At 46.3% G+C, this 17,859-nt stretch overlaps 1 protein-coding gene across 2 annotated transcripts in view; it reads left to right on the top strand.

Annotated features, from left to right (window-relative positions):
• DYNC2H1 (dynein cytoplasmic 2 heavy chain 1) overlaps positions 1-17,859 on the top strand; it is a 1,541,159-nt gene that overhangs the window by 526,915 nt on the left and 996,385 nt on the right. For both annotated transcript variants that reach the window (XM_069202358.1, XM_069202357.1), the window contains exon 41: positions 5,266-5,421. In XM_069202358.1, coding sequence (XP_069058459.1) covers positions 5,266-5,421 — 156 coding nt within the window. The remainder of the gene's footprint in view (positions 1-5,265; positions 5,422-17,859) is intronic.

Genomic DNA, 17,859 nt, shown 5'->3' with positions numbered 1-17,859 from the left:
GTGAATGAGGACCAATCAGGAACATGTTGGTTTCTCAGAGGCAACAAGGAAATTGGGAGGCTCATTCACTCTGGCAGCAGCATTTAAAGTATCTCAGAACAATCGAAGGGCAGATGTGTTCCCTAGTACCATAAGCAGCACTAGTCTTTTAAACTGTCTTTGTGCAGTATCTTACATCTTAAACATTTAACTATGAAAGAACAAGCATAACAGGAAAGTCTTCTGAGCACAGTGTTCTTGGTGTGCTGAGCACTGTGTATCGCACTTCAAGTTTCGTTCAAACCATAAATGAAAAGATTGCCAGAACAGTCAGAGGCAACCAGTGTATTTCAAGAAGTAGGAGGTAATGAGGTTTGTAGAGCTTTCTAAGGTAGCATCCTTTTGTGTTACTAAAGTTGCCCTAAGTGGGAAGTGTATGCCCGTGGGTTCCTTGCTCACTGTGCCACTGGATTCAAGCTAGCCTGGCTGATGAAGGGTGAAACCCTGAAACCGGTCCCAGGATGCTTGTTTCCGGTCCAGTGAGGACCTGGCTTGGCAGTTCGGGCTGTACTGTTCCCATGAGGAACAGGGTCAAGACTGATTTGCATATGGCTGGGTCCAAACTGGGGTGGCACGGTGAGCAAAAGAACGATGGATTAAACCCAGATCTGTGACTGGGGGTGAGTGTTTGCATTGTTTCAGCACTCCGTCCATCATCCTTTTGTGTCCATAAATGAAAAGATTGCCAGAACAGTCAGAGGTAACCAGTATATTTCAGGAAGTAGGAGGTAATGAGGTTTGTAGAGCTTTCTAAGGAAGCTTAGAAGTTGAGGGGAACTGATTATTCAGAAACACGTTCATGTGATCCCGAGCACAATCCAGCTTGACACCTGAACTAGCATATCCCCTGAGCCTAGTCAACAGTGCACATCACGGAGGGGAGATGGGCACTGCTCAAGTAAAAGGAACCTTTGCAGCACATGGCATACCATAACTGGATTTCTTTGCGTCATCACAGAACAAGACAAATCTGGGCTAAATAACAGATATTGGCAACCACGACACAATGAAAAACTTTTCATCCTGAATGTTTAGTTTACTTTTCTGCAATTCTCCAGGTTTGTAACCAAATTGGTGCACTGAATGTACCCTATTACCTTCACCAAACTTATTTGGTTCACTCACCTGTTAGTCATGTCTGTACTAGAGAATTTCGGACTTGGGTGCATGCTTGCCTAGTGATTTAAGAAGAGGACCATATAATCACCATAACCTACTGGGCTTGGACCTCACACCATGATTTCTGAATTGCTATAGCCAGGCTACATCAAAATACATTAGAGGATTTGCTCATAGACTTGCATGCCACTTGTCCTCCTTCCCAGAGAACCTTTATATATGTGGCACACTACTGCTTTAGATTTTGAACATGGCTTCACAGGACAAGGGTGTAAGAGCCCTCTCACTTCAGTGGCAGTAGCGGACATACTCTGTGCAAATGTAGATAGCATGACTTAAGAGACGAGTCCAAAAACTGGTGCAGTTTCCTATCATATTAAATGTGCTCCTTTATTGAAATGCTTCATGGACTGAGTATTCGGATCCTCATGATGGAGAATAATTCAAAGCATGTGCATCTAGAAAATACATGCTAACGATGGACAAATGTAGGGCCTTATTTATCATTTGGATGATGGAATACTTTGCTACAAACAGTGTTGTTGGAATGATTTTTAAGGTGGTGGTTCAGTTCAATAGCATCCCCTCGTTAACAGCATAGGGAATATTTGACAGTGTTTCATTTAAAACACAAAAAATGTTGCCAGAAGAAAATCTTTTGGATGGACCCTTTGTTGCTCATTCTCCCTCTCAATTCTTTGAAGTTTTAAGGGTGTTCTGCAGCCCCTCCTGCACCCCTAGTTCCAGCCCACTGGAAGGTGGTGAATATCCTGTTGGCAGTATCACGTGTATTACATTGCACATTCCCATGTTATACTCTAAACAAGGCTTTGGTTGCAGCTTTGTAGTATTTTCTTCTAGGACATAAGTTTCCTTCTGAAGGCTGCAAGCCCCCATCGTTTTGTTTAGCTTAGCCTCAGATAGTTTCATGACATTTTTGTGCCCACAGTACTGAACTACCTCTGAGTACAGGATATGTGTGTGTACCTGGTATTCCAGGTGCTGATTAGGTCTGCTGACAGTGGGGCTGATGGTTTTCTTGTCACTTAAGGCAAATCTTGGTTTCTTCATTGTAGGAAGTTGGCTCTGCATGTACTATTTCAAAGTAAGAAATAGCATGCACAGAGTCCAAGGGTTCCCCTTAGAGGTAAGATAGTGGCAAAAATAGATAATTCTAATGCTCTATTTTGTGGTAGTGTGGTCGAGCAGTAGTCTTATCAGAGGGTAGTGTTAAGCATTTGTTGTGCACATACATGCAATAAATGAGGAACACACACTCAAAGACAATTCCAGGCCAATAGGTTTTTTTTTATTTATAGAAAAATATATTTCTTAGTTTATTTTAAGAACCACAGGTTCAAGATTTACAAGTAATACTTTAAATGAAAGGTACTTCACTTAGGAACTTTAGGAACTTTGAATTAGCAAAATAGCATATACAGTTTTCACACAAATGGCATATAGCTATTTTAAAACTAGACACTGCAATTTTCAACAGTTCCTGGGAAGGTAAGTGTTTGTTAGTTTTTGCAGGTAAGTAAACCACCTACAGGGTTAAAAGTTGGGTTCAAGGTAGCCCACCGTTGGGGGTTCAGGGCAACCCCAAAGTTACCACACCAGAAGCTCAGGGCCGGTCAGGTGCAGAGGTCAAAGTGGTGCCCAAAACGCATAGGCTTCAATGGAGAAGGGGGTGCCCCGGTTCCAGTCTGCCAGCAGGTAAGTACCCGTGTCCTCGCAGGGCAGACCAGGGGGGGTTTTGTAGGGTACCGGGGGGGGACACAAGTCAGCACAAAAAGTACACCCTCAGCGGCACGGGGGCGGCCGGGTGCAGTGTGCAAACAAGTGTCGGGTTCGCAATAGGTTTCAATTGGAGACCAAGGGGTCTCTTCAGCGATGCAGGCAGGCAAGGGGGGGGGGGCTCCTCGGGGTAGCCACCACCTGGGCAAGGGAGAGGGCCACGTGGGGGTCGCTCCTGCACTGGAGGTCGGATCTTTCAGGTCCTGGGGGCTGTGGATGCAGTGTCTTTACCAGGTGTCGGGTCTTTGAAGCAGGCAGCCGAGGTCAGGGGGAGCCTCGGGATTCCCTCTGCAGGTGTCGCTGTGGGGGCTCAGGGGGGTCAACTCTGGCTACTCACGGTCTCGTAGTCGCCGGGGAGTCCTCCCTGTGGTGTTTGTTCTCCACAAGTCGAGCCAGGGGCGTCGGGTGCAGAGTGCAAAGTCTCACGATTCGGCTGGGAAACGTGTGTTGTTTCAAAGTTGCTTCTTTGTTGCAAAGTTGTAGTCTTTGTGGAACAGAGCCGCTGTCCTCTGGAGTTCTTGGTCCTTCTAGATGCAGGGTAGTCCTCTGAGGCTTCAGAGGTCGCTGGACCCTGTGGAACGCGTCGCTGGAGCAGTGTCTTTAGAAGTGGGGAGACAGGCCGGTAGAGCTGGGGCCAAAGCAGTTGGTGTCTCTGTCTTCTCTGCAGGTTTTTCAGCTCAGCAGTCCTTCTTCATCTTAGGTTGCAGGAATCTATCTTGCTGTGTTCTGGGAGCCCCTAAATACTCGATTTAGGGGTGTGTTTAGGTCTGGGGGGTTAGTAGACAATGGCTACTAGCCCTGAGGTTGGCTACAACCTCTTTGTGCCTCCTCCCTGAGGGGAGGGGGCACATTCCTATCCCTATTGGGGGAATCCTCCATCTGCAAGATGGAGGATTTCTAAAAGTCAGAGTCACCTCAGCTCAGGACACCTTAGGGGCTGTCCTGACTGGCCAGTGACTCCGCCTTATTTTTCTCATTATCTCCTCCGGCCTTGCCGCCAAAAGTGGGGCCGTGGCCGGAGGGGGCGGGCAACTCCACTAGCTGGAGTGCCCTGGGGTGCTGTAACAAAGGGGGTGAGCCTTTGAGGCTCACCGCCAGTTGTTACAGTTCCTGCAGGGGGAGGTGAGAAGCACCTCCATCCAGTACAGGCTTTGTTACTAGCCACAGAGTGACAAAGACACTCTACCCATGTGGCCAGCAACATGTCTGGTGTGTGGCAGGCTGCTAAAACTAGTCAGCCTACACTGGTAGTCGGTTAAGGTTTTAGGGGGCACCTCTAAGGTGCCCTCTGGGGTGTATATTAAAAATAAAATGTACACTGGCATCAGTGTGCATTTATTGTGCTGAGAAGTTTGATACCAAACTTCACAGTTTTCAGTGTAGGCATTATGGTGCTGTGGAGTTCCTGCATGACAGACACCCAGACCATATACTCTTATGGCTACCCTGCACTTACAATGTCTAAGGTTTTGCTTAGACACTGTAGGGGCATAGTGCTCACGCACTTATGCCCTCACCTATGGTGTAGTGCAACCTGTCTTAGGGCTGTAAGGCCTGCTAGAGGGGTGACTGATCTATACCTATAGGCAGTGTGAGGTTGGCATGGCACCGTGAGGGGAGTGCCATGTCGACTTAGTCTTTTTATCCCCACTAGCACACACAAGCTGGCAAGCAGTGTGTCTGTGCTGAGTGAGGGGTCCCCAGGGTGGCATAAGACATGCTGCAGCCCTTAGAGACCTTCCCTGGCATCAGGGCCCTTGGTACCAGGGGTACCAGTTACAAGGGACTTACCTGGATGCCAGGGTGTGCCAATTGTGGATACAAAAGTACAGATTAGGGAAAGAACACTGGTGCTGGGGCCTGGTTAGCAGGCCTCAGCACACTTTCAAATAATAGGGGGTAACCATGCCAAGGAGGCATTTCCTTACATTCATTAATTAAAGAAATTGGGGGACTCACTTGGGCACCGTTTCACGAATACCGTTCTTCCTTACTTCTGCGTTGCGTACGGCCTCTGACTCAGGAAAGCCATTTTCAAATGACAAGAAAACAGGCACATATTTACATAACACTGTTCTTCGATGATACTATGAAGCATTTCGAATTGTACAAATCAATCGAGGGTTCCATCATATTTTTATATAGGACGAAAGAATGTGCAGTAAAAAGAATGTGAGTAGCTATTTTCATTATTTTCATGTTTTCAAATTTATCTACACATGAGAATAGGTGTAGCTTTAGCTCAGTACTAATTCATAGAAAGATCGTAGTGTGCTTTTTTAATGTATGTTTTTTTATTTCAATTTCCAGAATGACTTTGTGTTAGAAACCAGCCTTGTTGGAACTGTTTTGAACGGGCTGTCACACTTGCATGGGTGCAGTGACCGTGGCCAGTTTGTCATTAGCTTGATCAGAGGCCTTGGGGGAAACCTAAACATGAAGTCCCGGAATGAATTTGCAAAAGAGGTAAAACATATTTCCCTAATTACTCGATGCCAAAGGAGAATGTAGCAACCAAAAGCTTTTTTATGTGTGCCTTCCAGCGGAATCATAGAAATCATCCAATGTATTTAAGAGATGTAGGCTTTTATTTACAAAGACCATTGTGATTTTTTTAAGACACTCTTTTGCTTGTTTGATATTAGGTGACTTTGATCTGGAAGTTACTACATTTAAATAATGAACACTTTTGTTTTGGTTACTGTTTGAAGTGTCATGATTTACATTCAATCACAAACTATGTTTCAGTTTTGTGGAACAATGTTATTATGATGTAAAAAAAACCACCAAAGAATAATTGTCACCAAGAAGACAACTGGAAACCAGATGTACAAGTGTAAGAAACTATAATGGATGTTTAATAGGGTGCATTTAGAATATTGTCCTTTCCACTGAATTCCCTTGATTTTCCTCACAGACATTTTTAGGTTTATTTTGTATGGTGCTTTCATCATTCACAGGGAACGTATTGCAATCCATACTTAATGTAAGGTGCTTTGGGTCAGCCACCTTCAGCCACTGGTGTGTTTTGCCATGGACTCATTAGACAATGGCTTGCAACATTGTCAATCACATTTTGAATAAGCACACTTGAGTATTTTAGTGTTACGTTTTTAGATCGAGCTTAGGGTGCACTTCCACTGTTGCTTAGCAACCTGTTTTGGGGTTCAACTCCACCTGTTGCTTGTCATTTATCTGTCAGTGTCCTTCAAAAATACTTGCTTGCTAATAGGCAATCCTTCCTCTTTGTCCCCTCTTTTTGACTTTCATTTACTCTCAGGGTGCAGGGACCAACTTCTGTATCTTTGCGCTTTAAATCTTAATCTGTTTCTTGGAGGGACTATTTTATTATTTCTTCCCTGTTCGTTTACATTCCGGACAAGCATTTCCTGCTCAGCGCAGCACCCGGCTCATGGCCTAGAGGCTTCATTTTAACTGTGCATTTTCCTCAAGTGTTTGTGTATTTTGGGCTTGATTAGCGTGGCACCCGCTTCATGGACGCTGTACGTCACAAGCCTATTTTTTTGTTTTATGCTTGGCTACCATGCTGCTCACAACCCTTTTTTTTACATTACGGACGGCTGCCGCACACCCACTGTGCAGCCACCATTCTAACCCCTGGGCAGACTCCTGCAGTACAGTTTGGCAGGGTGGGTGGAATCTGACAAGGAGTACACAGAGTAACTGTGCGCTCTGTGAACCCTTTGTGAATTTGAAAACAATGCTCACTTGCTAAGCTGTTCTAAGCACAAGACGGGGGCAGCTACTTTTTATGTGTTTTAATACTGTTTACAAGCTGGCCTTTATTTTCTTTCTCGGACTTCAAACTTAAAGGTCTTCCTGTTTTTGCTTGGATTTCCCCAAACCCCCTTTCCTTTCGCTGCTTGTTATATTATGTCTGAAGGGTGCTTTTTATGTTCGTTGTACTGAAGCATCTTGGGAAGCCTGATGCCGTCTTACTATCCTGGTGCACTTTGTGAAATCTGAGACAGCCACCTTACAGTTGCCAGTAGCGGAGGACTCCTCCAAACACGGTAATACTGCTAACAGGGCACACAAAGAAAACATCACCATCTTGCTTCTCTCTGGGTTCGATTTGGACACAAAGTTGGTCTTTTTAATATACTTTCTACTGGCGAATAACATTCTGGCTCTCTAAAATGCATGGGAGCTTATGGCTGAAAGTGCCATTTGGGAAGGTTGCTGGTCATCGATTTTCAACAAAAACCTATTCCTCAGCGCGCAGCCGACAAAAACGATTGAGTTATTTTGGTAATTACTCCATTGCACCACTTAGCCACATGATTCAATTTACTAAAAACAACTGCGGCAATATGACAGTTCATGTCATTATTTCAAAGAGGGGGAACATTCAGGTCCTTTTCTACAGGCTAATCTCGTCACTCCAAAAAGCTCCGCACTGTAAGGCAGAGTCACACAATTAGAGATCCTCAGTGCCTGCTTTTACTTGAGATGCTGCACCAACAGGAGCTGTCCAACTACAATAATAATTGGAGTGAAGGCAGTGACTCTGAGCCTGGGATTCGAGCAGTGGTGAGGTTGTTTTAGATTCAACAAAGCGTGGGCTTCTGTTTTGTTTTAACTAATGACCGAGCTGACAAACAAAAATCTCTGGAATGCACTTCTTAATTCAAAGAAGACATTTATTATTACGTCATCTACAAGGTTCCTAACAAATGAAGATTAGTAGGTCGAAAACACATGTGTAAAAATAGTCACAGCAATGAACGGAAAATATATCAAAATGATTCTCAACTGCAATGTACACAGCAAATATATGTGATTATATTATAGCATAATTGCAAAGCAAAGGATAAAGTAAAAATTCATCACTGTAGGGCCTGCCAAGCTCTTCATCTTTCTCATGCCAGCAAGAAGATGACCCCATTCAACTGCGAGAAAGAGATAGCCACCCTCACGGGACAAGTGTCTGTGTCAGGCATTCGACACAGACTGAGGTCATGGAAATTCCTTCGCTACTGAGCAGGGCCAACTCTTTTATAGTTTAAACAACAATGCAAAGAGCCTTCTGAAAGGCCCTCCCCCTCAGATGGAAATATTCAAACATGCTGGCTACTATAGGTCAAAGTTGGAAGAAAAACGTTGAAAATTGGGCAACCTTTCAAGACTCTTCTTCCAAGGCCGAACTGTTCCCTGCACTGAAGAAAACAAAAAATATGTACTTTCTTATCATGAACTGTTCGTGTTCGGTGAGAGAAATACGAAGAAACAAGCTTAGTTTACCATGTGGAAAAACACATCTCAACTGCAATGTCTAATGCCACGATAAAGCCAATAGGCAGCTAAACTGAATACAAAATGTAATCTGCAACTGGTGAACACTGAACAACTAATATGCACAGTGGTGCATCACAAAGTCAGCGGTCAAAAACATCTATTTTCATTACAGCTGCTTGTGATTACATGGTTGCATGCGATTAGCCGCCATCATCATCATCCTCTGCTGTGACTTGAAGTGGCGGCCCAGCGCTTGTCTCACATCAGACCCCACCCTTCACAACTGTTGACTATTTTTTTTTTTTTAGTTAAAGTACACTGTGCTAAGGTTTCACTGAGCTTCTTCTGTGCGCAGTGACCATCGGGCTTTCAAGTAATTTTCTTTTTTCTAATCTATGGAAGGATGATCTGGCCATTATTCCCAGGAACCATATTATGATTTGTGTTACTCTTCACAGCTCATACATCTACTCCAAACCAAAACACAAGATGGTAAAAGACATTGTCATTTACAGCTCCAATAGCTTTAACTCTTGCCAATGTGAGACCTATTGCACTGCAAATGCTTGTTCTGTTTGATATTTAGTTGTGAGCTTCAGCATCCTTTGGAATTCATAATTAATTATTTTACACTCTGCGAGTGACCAGGTGTCACTAGGTTGCAAGCACTGACAATGGCATCTGAAAAATGAATGCTTCAGAATAACATTGCTTTACTGTTTATAGCATTTTTTTTTTCAATATTTTTATCAGTACTCGCTCTCCAGTGCTTCTGCACTGCTTGCCGACTGATTACAAGCCTAAAGGCGACCCTGGAATGGTATTTAGCCTATACCTTTATTGTTATACCATTCTTAGTTAACTGCCATGTTTATAATCAGTCAGCGAGTACTGTGGAAGCACTGGGGAGCAAATGCTGATAAAAATCTATGACGTTGGAAGCTAATGAAACCTTCCAACTTATACCTTTCTCTTTCAAAACGAAGAGGATAAAATTCCAACATTTGAGGGCAGGTCCAAAGGCTCCAGTAGCTTGTCATGCTAAAGAGGCGCTCCATTTTAGCTTTGGGTCTCTAAGTCAGTCTTGTTGAGGAAAATGTTCTTATGAACTCAGAGGTCCCTAAGGTCTGTGTTCATATATGCCAGAGTTCTTAATTGTCTCAGTGATATTGTAGAGGATCATTTCACACTAGAAACCTTCTGTTCCTTTTTGAGGAAACAGCAATATGTACGGGCACCGTCCTTGGGGTACAGGTGCAAAGAAAACAACTTTCCAGGGAAGCATGGAAAAGCAATTAGACAGAGCAACCCAAACGTTGGACTAAAGAAGAGAACGCAGGTAAATATCTCATCTGATAGAGACTTCTAGCTGCAGCTTCCTTACCTTAGAATTCCCTGGCGTCCGCTTCGAATCCGGAGTTTTTTCTGAGCAGTACCCTGCGCGCGCGCCGTCGGACAGCGTCGTTCGGATCCGCATGCGTCGACCAGCTCCGCGTGCGTCGTCAGCGTCGTTGGAGTCGTCTATGACGTCACGGTTGTCTATATAGACGCCGTCTCGGCGCGCGTACGTCAGTTCTTTTCCTTCCGCGCCAGTTAAGCGCAGTTTTGGAAAGAGCTACCCTGCTTCGACGGTTTGTTGACGCTTTTTTGACTGTTTGGAGTCATGTCTTCGAGAAAGACAGGATTCAAGCCGTGTGGTGCGTGTCATCGCACCATGTCGGTGACGGATCCGCACCGAGTTTGTCTTTGGTGCTTGGACAAGGACCACGATTCCACCTCGTGCTCCGATTGTCGGGCCATGGCGCCGAAGGCCTTGAGGGAGAGATCCCTTAAGCTTCTTGCGGCCCGACATTCGTCTTCGGTCGGCGCGACTCCGCGGAGGTCACGGTCTCGCAGTAGGAGGAGGTCGCGGCACAGCTCCCGGAGCCCCAAGTCCTCTTCCTCACATTCGAGGTCATCGGAAGGTAAGAGACACAAGAAGAAGAAGAAGTCCAAGCGTACTTCGTCTTCGCCACGCCCGTCGACCGACGAGGCATCTAGGGAACGTCGACGTTCCGAGCGCGGTTCTGCAGAGCCGTCGCCAGGATCGACTCTGTGTCTTCCCCCCTTTCCGGGGACCGGATCGACCCCACTCAAATTAAAGAATTTTACGAGGCCATGCGTCTCGTCTTTGAGTGGGCGTTACCCTCGGGTGGGTCTTCGGGCCCCGCGGGGTCAGCAGTGGCCCCTTTGGATTCGACACCGGCGGCTTCGGCCTCGGCGCCGTTGGGGACCTCAGGATACGATAACGGATCTGGACCGGCGCCGGTATCACACAGTCGACCTCCTTCGGCGCTGGGTCCGACGTCGACGATTCCGCCCACCGGTGGCAGCCCTATCCTTAATCCGGATGATCCGGAGCCGGAGCGACGTCGACTCCGACTTCGACAGAGCTGATTCGGCCCAGATCATTGTCTGAGCATTATTTGGAACAGCCAGATGCAGGAGAGGAATGGGAGGGGTCTGAGGACCCTTTAGAATCAGGATTGCAGCAGGACTGGTATGTGGATCTAGGGGAGGCCAGTGGACTGGACACATCTCCAGATACTGGTATGCTCTCTCCTCCTAATGTGGCTACAGAGGAGGGGGCTTCTTTCGCTATGGTGGTGCGTAGGGCAGCTGAGGTCTTGGACCTAGATTTGCCTACGGTGCCAGTCAGGACAAATATCCTGACAGAAGTGCTTCAGCCGGGGGTGTCAACATCGGAACCGTTGTTGCCCTTCAGTGAGGCTCTTACAAATGTCCTTCTGGGTACGTGGTCCAAACCCAGCACAGGGGCTCCTGTGAATAGGACGGTCGGCCGCCGCCATAGACCCGCTCCCAGCGACCCTAGTTTCCTGACACAACACCCCACTCCTGAGAGCTTGGTTGTCCAAGCCTCTACTTCATGTGGTGCCTTTCCTTCCGCTCCCCCGGATAGGGAATTCAAGAGGCTAGATCAGCTTGGGAAGAAGATGTTTTCTTCCTCTAGCCTGGCATTGAGGTCTGTAAACACCGCTTGCCTATTGGGCCGTTATTCCCATACTTTATGGGATATGGTGGTGCAAGTGCTGCCCCAGGAAACGGAGGGCGTACGGGACACTCTCACCCAAGCGGTAAAGGATGGGAGAGATGCAGCCAAGTTTACAATCCGGTGAGGCTTGGACACGACCGACTCGCTGGGCAGAGCGATTTCATCGTCAGTGGCCCTTCGTCGCCACGCCTGGCTACGTTCTACTGGTTTTTCAGGCGATGTCCAGTCCAGCTTGATGGACATGCCCTTTGATGGCTCTCGCCTTTTTTGGCGAAAAGGCAGACTCCGCGCTTGAGAGGTTCAAGGATTCTCGAGCGACGGCCAGATCCTTGGGCCTTTCAACGCCGGCACAACAGCAGTCTGTCTTTCGCCTCTTCCGAGGCTTCGGAAGGGGCGTAGTGCCACGCCAGCCACAGTTTAGCCATCGTCCTCAGGCTTCACAGCATCCCGGAAGAGGACGTGGTCATGGTACCATCAGACCCAGAGGGTCTGGCCAGAGGCCGACCGCCACACAGCCCCCCTCCACTGCGCCCAAGCCCTCCTAGTGTGGTTCTGCAGGATCACGTCCGTCCAGTTGGAGGGAGGATTCATTTTCATCTCCCTCACTGGCTTTCCATCACCACGGACAAGTGGGTCCTGCAGATCATACGGAAGGGCTACTCCCTTCCCTTCCAGTCTTTCCCTCCTTCTATCCCTCCGACCAAAGAATGGCTGATGGAGCACCATTTAGCTTTGCTCCGCGAGGAAGTTACGGCTCTTTTGGCCAAGGGAGCCATAGAAAGAGTCCCGATATCAGAAGTAGGCAGTGGTTGTTATTCCCGCTACTTTCTGATTCCCAAAAAGAAAAAATGCCTTCGCCCTATTTTGGATTTAAGGGACGTCAATCTCTTCCTAAAGAAGGAGAAATTCAAGATGCTCACTCTTGCTCAGGTTTTGTCTGCCCTAGACCAAGGAGACTGGATGGTAGCGTTGGATTTGCAGGATGCGTATTTCCATATTCCTATCCTGCCAAGCCACAGGCGTTACCTGCGGTTCAAGGTGGGCCATGAGCACTTTCAGTTTACCGTGCTTCCTTTCGGTCTCACCAGTGCCCCTCGGATGTTCACAAAGGTGATGGCAGTGGTGGCAGCTCATTTGCGCAGGTCAGGGATTTCAGTCTTCCCCTACCTGGACGATTGGCTGTTGAAGGCTCCTACGCCCCAGGCTCTCGTCGCCCACCTCCAGACGACGGCGGACCTCTTGCATTCACTGGGGTTCACTATAAATGTGCCGAAGTCACACCTGCCTCCCTCTCAGAAGCTTTCTTTCAACCGGGCTATTCTGGACACAGTGCAGTATCGGGCTTATCCTCCCGATCAGCGGGGTTCAGGATATTCAGGTTATGATTCCGATGTTTCGGCCTCTATCCTGGATCTCGGTGAGACAGACTCTGAGGCTTCTGGGACTCATGGCTTCCTGCATCCTGTTGGTCAAGCATGCCAGATGGCGCATGAGGGCTTTGCAGTGGGACCTGAAGTTCCAATGGGCACAGCATCAGGGAAATCTTACTGACGTGGTTCAGATCTCGGAGAGGACTGCGGAAGATCTGCAGTGGTGGTTAGTGAACTGCGAGTGGGTCAATGGCAGACCCCTCTCCCTTCCCTAACCAGATATAACAGTAGTGACAGATGCGTCACTTCTGGGATGGGGCGGCCATCTGGGGGAGGTGGAGATCAGAGGTCACTGGTCTCCGGCGGAATCTGGGCTCCACATCAACTTGTTGGAGCTTCGGGCGATCCGGCTAGCATTAAAAGCATTTCTTCCTGTTGTGAAAGGGAAGGTGGTGCAGGTGTTCACGGACAACACTACCGCAATGTGGTACTGCAACAAGCAGGGCGGTGTGGGGTCGTGGACCCTTTGTCAAGAGGCTGTACTCTGGACATGGCTGGAACAGCAGGGCATGACCCTGGTGGTTCAACACCTGGCAGGTTCTCTGAAGCCAGAGCAGACGAAATCAGCCGAAAATGCTTAGAGGGTCACAAATGGTGTCTCCATCCGGAGGTGGCGCAAGGACTCTTTCAGCAGTGGGGAGAGCCTTGGTTAGATCTGTTCGCCTCTGCAGAGAACGCGCAATCTCAGCAGTTTTGCGCGTTGGAGTTTCCAAGGGGGCTATCGCTAGGCGACACTTTTCGGCACGAGTGGAGTTCAGGCTTCCTGTACGCCTTTCCGCCTATACCACTTCTGCCCAGAGTTCTCAAGAAAATCAAGAAAGACCGGGCCCAAGTAATCCTTGTGCCTCCGGATTGGGCACGGAGAGTTTGGTATCCAGAGCTTCTCAAAATGAGCATCGGTCCTCCAATCAGGCTGCCTCTTCGGGAGGACCTTCTGCGCAGCAGCAGGGGAAGGTTCTCCACCCGAACCTGTCAACTCTGCGCCTTCATGCGTGGAGATTGAGCGGCGGCAGCTGATGGTTTATGACCTCCCTCCCGTGATGTCATTCTGGCAGCCAGGCGTCCCTCAACTAAGTCGATCTACGCCTGCCGTTGGAAACGTTTTGTTTCTTATTGTTCAGAGAGGTCTATTGATCCTCTTTCAGGGCTATCGTGCAGCCTTATCGGCTTTTCTTCAGTTCATGGGTTATAGCTTGGTTATCTATTCTAAGGGAAGGAAGCTGCAGCTAGAAGTCTCTATCAGATGAACAAGTTACTTACCTTCGGTAACGAGGTATCTGGTAGAGACTCTATCTAGCTGCAGATTCCTTACACCCGCCCAAGCCTCCCCGCTCTGGGGAAATTTTTTCTCATGTGCATATGTGTATATATATGTATCTATATATATATGTTTCATTTTGGCAAATTTTGCCTTTCTTACAGGCATGAAAGTGTTTTTCTCCAAACAGTCAAAGAGGTTCAAAGTGTATTGGTTGGTTCTTCCATGACTCTGTGCTTCTGGCGCGGGAAGTTGTGGGAAAGAACTGACGTACGTGTGCCGAGACGGCGTCTATATAGACAACCGTGACGTCATAGACGACTCTGACGACGCACGCGGAGCTGGTCGACGCACGTGGATCCGAACGACGCCGTCCGACGGCGCGCGCTCAGGGTGCTGCTCAGAAAAAACTCCGGATTCGAAGCTGACGCCAGGGAATTCTAAGGTAAGGAATCTGCAGCTAGATAGAGTCTCTACCAGATACCTCGTTACCGAAGGTAAGTAACTTGTTCCTTAGTACCTTCAGTATATTGAGCTTGTATTAACATACACCATCTCTCACTTGAAATTTAACCATCCTTGCTTTCACCTGGAGATAATGAAGGTAAATTCTGCTGAGATTACATAGGTGTTTTTAAACCTTTAAACCACAAAATTGTAACATAGTAAAGTCAAAACAAACATTGAAGTACTTTGCTGTGTGGTATAAATATCTTGTATCAGTCCTGGAATCTTGTGAACGTTTTATTTATATGCATATTTATTTTTTATGCATGTTTATTTCAAATGTTTGTCACACAGATCTCACCCTGCTGTTAGTGGACAGTATTCTATCAATAGATACTTCAAACCAAAGTAATGGTCGTAAGGATCCACAGATTGTCATGCTGTCCCAGTGAAAGAGAGTAAGAGATATTTAGACTTAGCTGTGGATGTAAGATTTGAAGTAGCTCTAGAGGACTTCTAGAAGGAGAGTAAGCTTAAAGGTTTTTTAGAATGTCCTTTTGAATTCAGTCACAAGACTAAGAAAAACTCATATAGAGAATATTTTCTTCTTTGTGTAAGGAATTTCCAGAGTAAATTTTGTATGTTCCTTGTGTGTTGACATTCACCCACAATATTGAGTTTGTTGTGTAGATGCATCCAAAAGTGAAAATTATCCTTGTTTGAGTGGGGAGCCTTTGGAGGTCTCGGAGGATTGGGGAAATATATGTGATCAGACTTTTCAGCTCCTACTCACACTCCAGTTTTTTCCTGGATGATAGATTTTATTGGTGATAGAATAGCATTACCACTTGTTAAATCTCACATCTTTGGGGTGGTATTCCAACAGATGGTTTCCACTCCCTAACACATTTTTGCTGGGATTAGACCTCTGTACACTTTACCCCTACTAACCAGTGGGAAAGTCCTTGTGCTTGCTCACTTAAACATGGTAAGTTGTCATAATTCTAATTGCACATTCAATTTACTTTGCCTAGTATATTATACTACAGGTACCAGGTCCTGTAAATTAAATTCTTCAAGTGGGCTGCATCACACATTGTACAATCCACTGAAACAGAACTGTAAAACATATCAGGGCTGCCACTGTAGCCATGCGGTGCAGTTTTAAACTGCCATTTCCACCTGGCAAGATAAACCTTTTGTCAGGCCCAAACCTTTCTTTTCAATACTAGTAAATCGCCTCTTAGGTTAGCCCTAAAGACTCAGGATGCATGGTATCTATAAAGTAGTACATGTGTAATTAAGTTTTACATGCCATGAAAGTGAAAACCCCCTAAAGTTGTTTTTTACTATAGCGAGGCTATTTCTCCCATAGACTAACACTTAATAAGTGATGACTTCAGTTTGGCTGCAGATAGAGGGATACTTCTTCCACTCATTTGAATTGTAGTTTAAAAACCCTTTAATGGTAAAGTCAGATTTTAGATTACTATTTTGAAAATGCCACTTTTAGAACGTTCACATTTTCCTGTCTGAGCCAAATGTGCCCGCCTTTCTGTCAGTGTCTAGAGTCACGTGACTGTAATGGTTTTCCTGTGGTGTGATGTGTATTTCTTCCAGACAGATAACAAAAGGACCTAGGTTGTTGGGAAGGGTATACCTTCTCCTGAGCCGGATGACATGGCGTTTGTACTGTCTTTCCTGAGCTTCAAAAGATGTGCCCACCCCTTCCTGACTTCTGAGGATGCCTGCCTAGTTACTGGCAAATAAAGCGGACACCTATTCATGTCTTCCCTTTCTCACCTTACAGTTTGTACCCAAACCAAGGTAAGAGGCAGAAATGCCCAGAACCAGTTTAGGGGTAGACCAAGAAAGGGAGCCAATGCACAGACTGGCACTGGGCATTAGAGTGCCACCCTCAGAACCTCTTACCAGAACACTGCTGAACCTGTGGAAAATTCAGAAGGAGTGCTCTGCTTTCTGAAAAAAAAAAAGACTGTACCTGCTTGCCTTGAACCCAGGATCTCCCGAAGTGACTCCAAGGGTCAGTTGGTTGACCTGTTGCAGCTGCAGGAACACAGCAAGCTTCCAGAGGCCTTCCTCGCAACTGCCCAGCAGACCAGCAATAACTGGACATGCCAGACCTGCTTGCTGGCCTCTGCTGGAGTGAATCATGATCCCCATGGGGTACCTCACCAGGTCCTTGACCCATAGCTGGCAGCAGAGTGTAGTCCTCATACTTTCAAACTGCCAATACTGAGCGATAGTTAACAGTTCATTAGTTTTGGACTGTTCACCACTGTAGGCGGACTCTTCGCATCAATGACGACACTGCTCTCCATGCCAGCAGCTACCACCAGTCTCCCACCAATGCGAGACTCAACTTGCTGTTCTTGCCGACAACTATCATCTCACAGCTCCTGCCAATCTGAAGCTCTGGCTGAGGCATCTTGCTTGGACTTCGATTGTGAGAAGGTAAACTCTTCATCTGTACAAAGCTGGACCCTGCTTCTTTTTTGGTCGACCTGAACTTGTGACTTTGAGACAGTCCATCGCAACCGGATCACCCCAAGTGGCGCTTTGTGATGAAATTTTAAAAACTCATACCACCGGTTGTACTTAATGTGTTTTTGTTATTTTGGTGTCATTTTGTTTATTAAAATCTACTCTCTTTTACTAAGTTAGGTTGGGATTTTTCTTATGTTGTCTCTCCACTTTGTTACTCTTCATCTACTGCATAAGTACTTTACACATTACCTCTAAGGTAAGCCTGACGGCTTTTATTCCAAGCTGCCAGACTGTTAAATGCAGGTTTATTCAGTGACTTTTGTGGTTCACCTCAAAAAGAATTGTTTTTTATTTTAATGGGAACTCTCTGAACTAATAATCCAATTTCTTACACTACTGTTAATTTGCAACAGGACAAGGGATTCTACCACTGTTTTAAAATTTGAGAATCAGTGGTTTTGCTTTGTGTAAGATTTTTAGATTTTGTCATATGTGGTTCCATGATAAATCTAAAAGTCTTGAACAAAGCCGAAGAATATAGCAGTATGGACAACTGTAGGACTGATGTTGAGCAGTTTTATTAAATTGAGGTGCATTTTTATGAAAGTGATGGTCCACCCAGAGTGCTTTTAGACAAAGTTAGTTATAGGGCCTGATTAAGTTTTTTTTGTATAGTGTACTTTGCCACATTTTGGCTGCAATTGGTTCCCCCGTTGGAGACCCAAAACTGACAGCTTGATGGAGTTGTGGCCATCTGTATAGGTATGTCAGACTGTCCGCCCCATTTAGAGCTGATGGTCTGAGGTACTTATTTTCTTGTTCAGGACTGGAAAGGAAAGCCTGGTGGTCTCAAGCATAACAAATTAAAAATGACTCCCAGAACCCGGGAGAAAACTAGAAAGGTGTCAGGGTCATTAGCGTTTTGTTTTTCAAAACAAAATCCCTCTTTG

This window comes from Pleurodeles waltl, chromosome 8 (assembly GCF_031143425.1).
Source record: "Pleurodeles waltl isolate 20211129_DDA chromosome 8, aPleWal1.hap1.20221129, whole genome shotgun sequence".
In the NCBI taxonomy this organism is placed as follows: Eukaryota; Metazoa; Chordata; class Amphibia; order Caudata; family Salamandridae; genus Pleurodeles; species Pleurodeles waltl.
The sequence above is the reverse complement of the archived record's forward strand: the minus strand, read 5'-3'. Positions and strand labels throughout refer to the sequence as shown.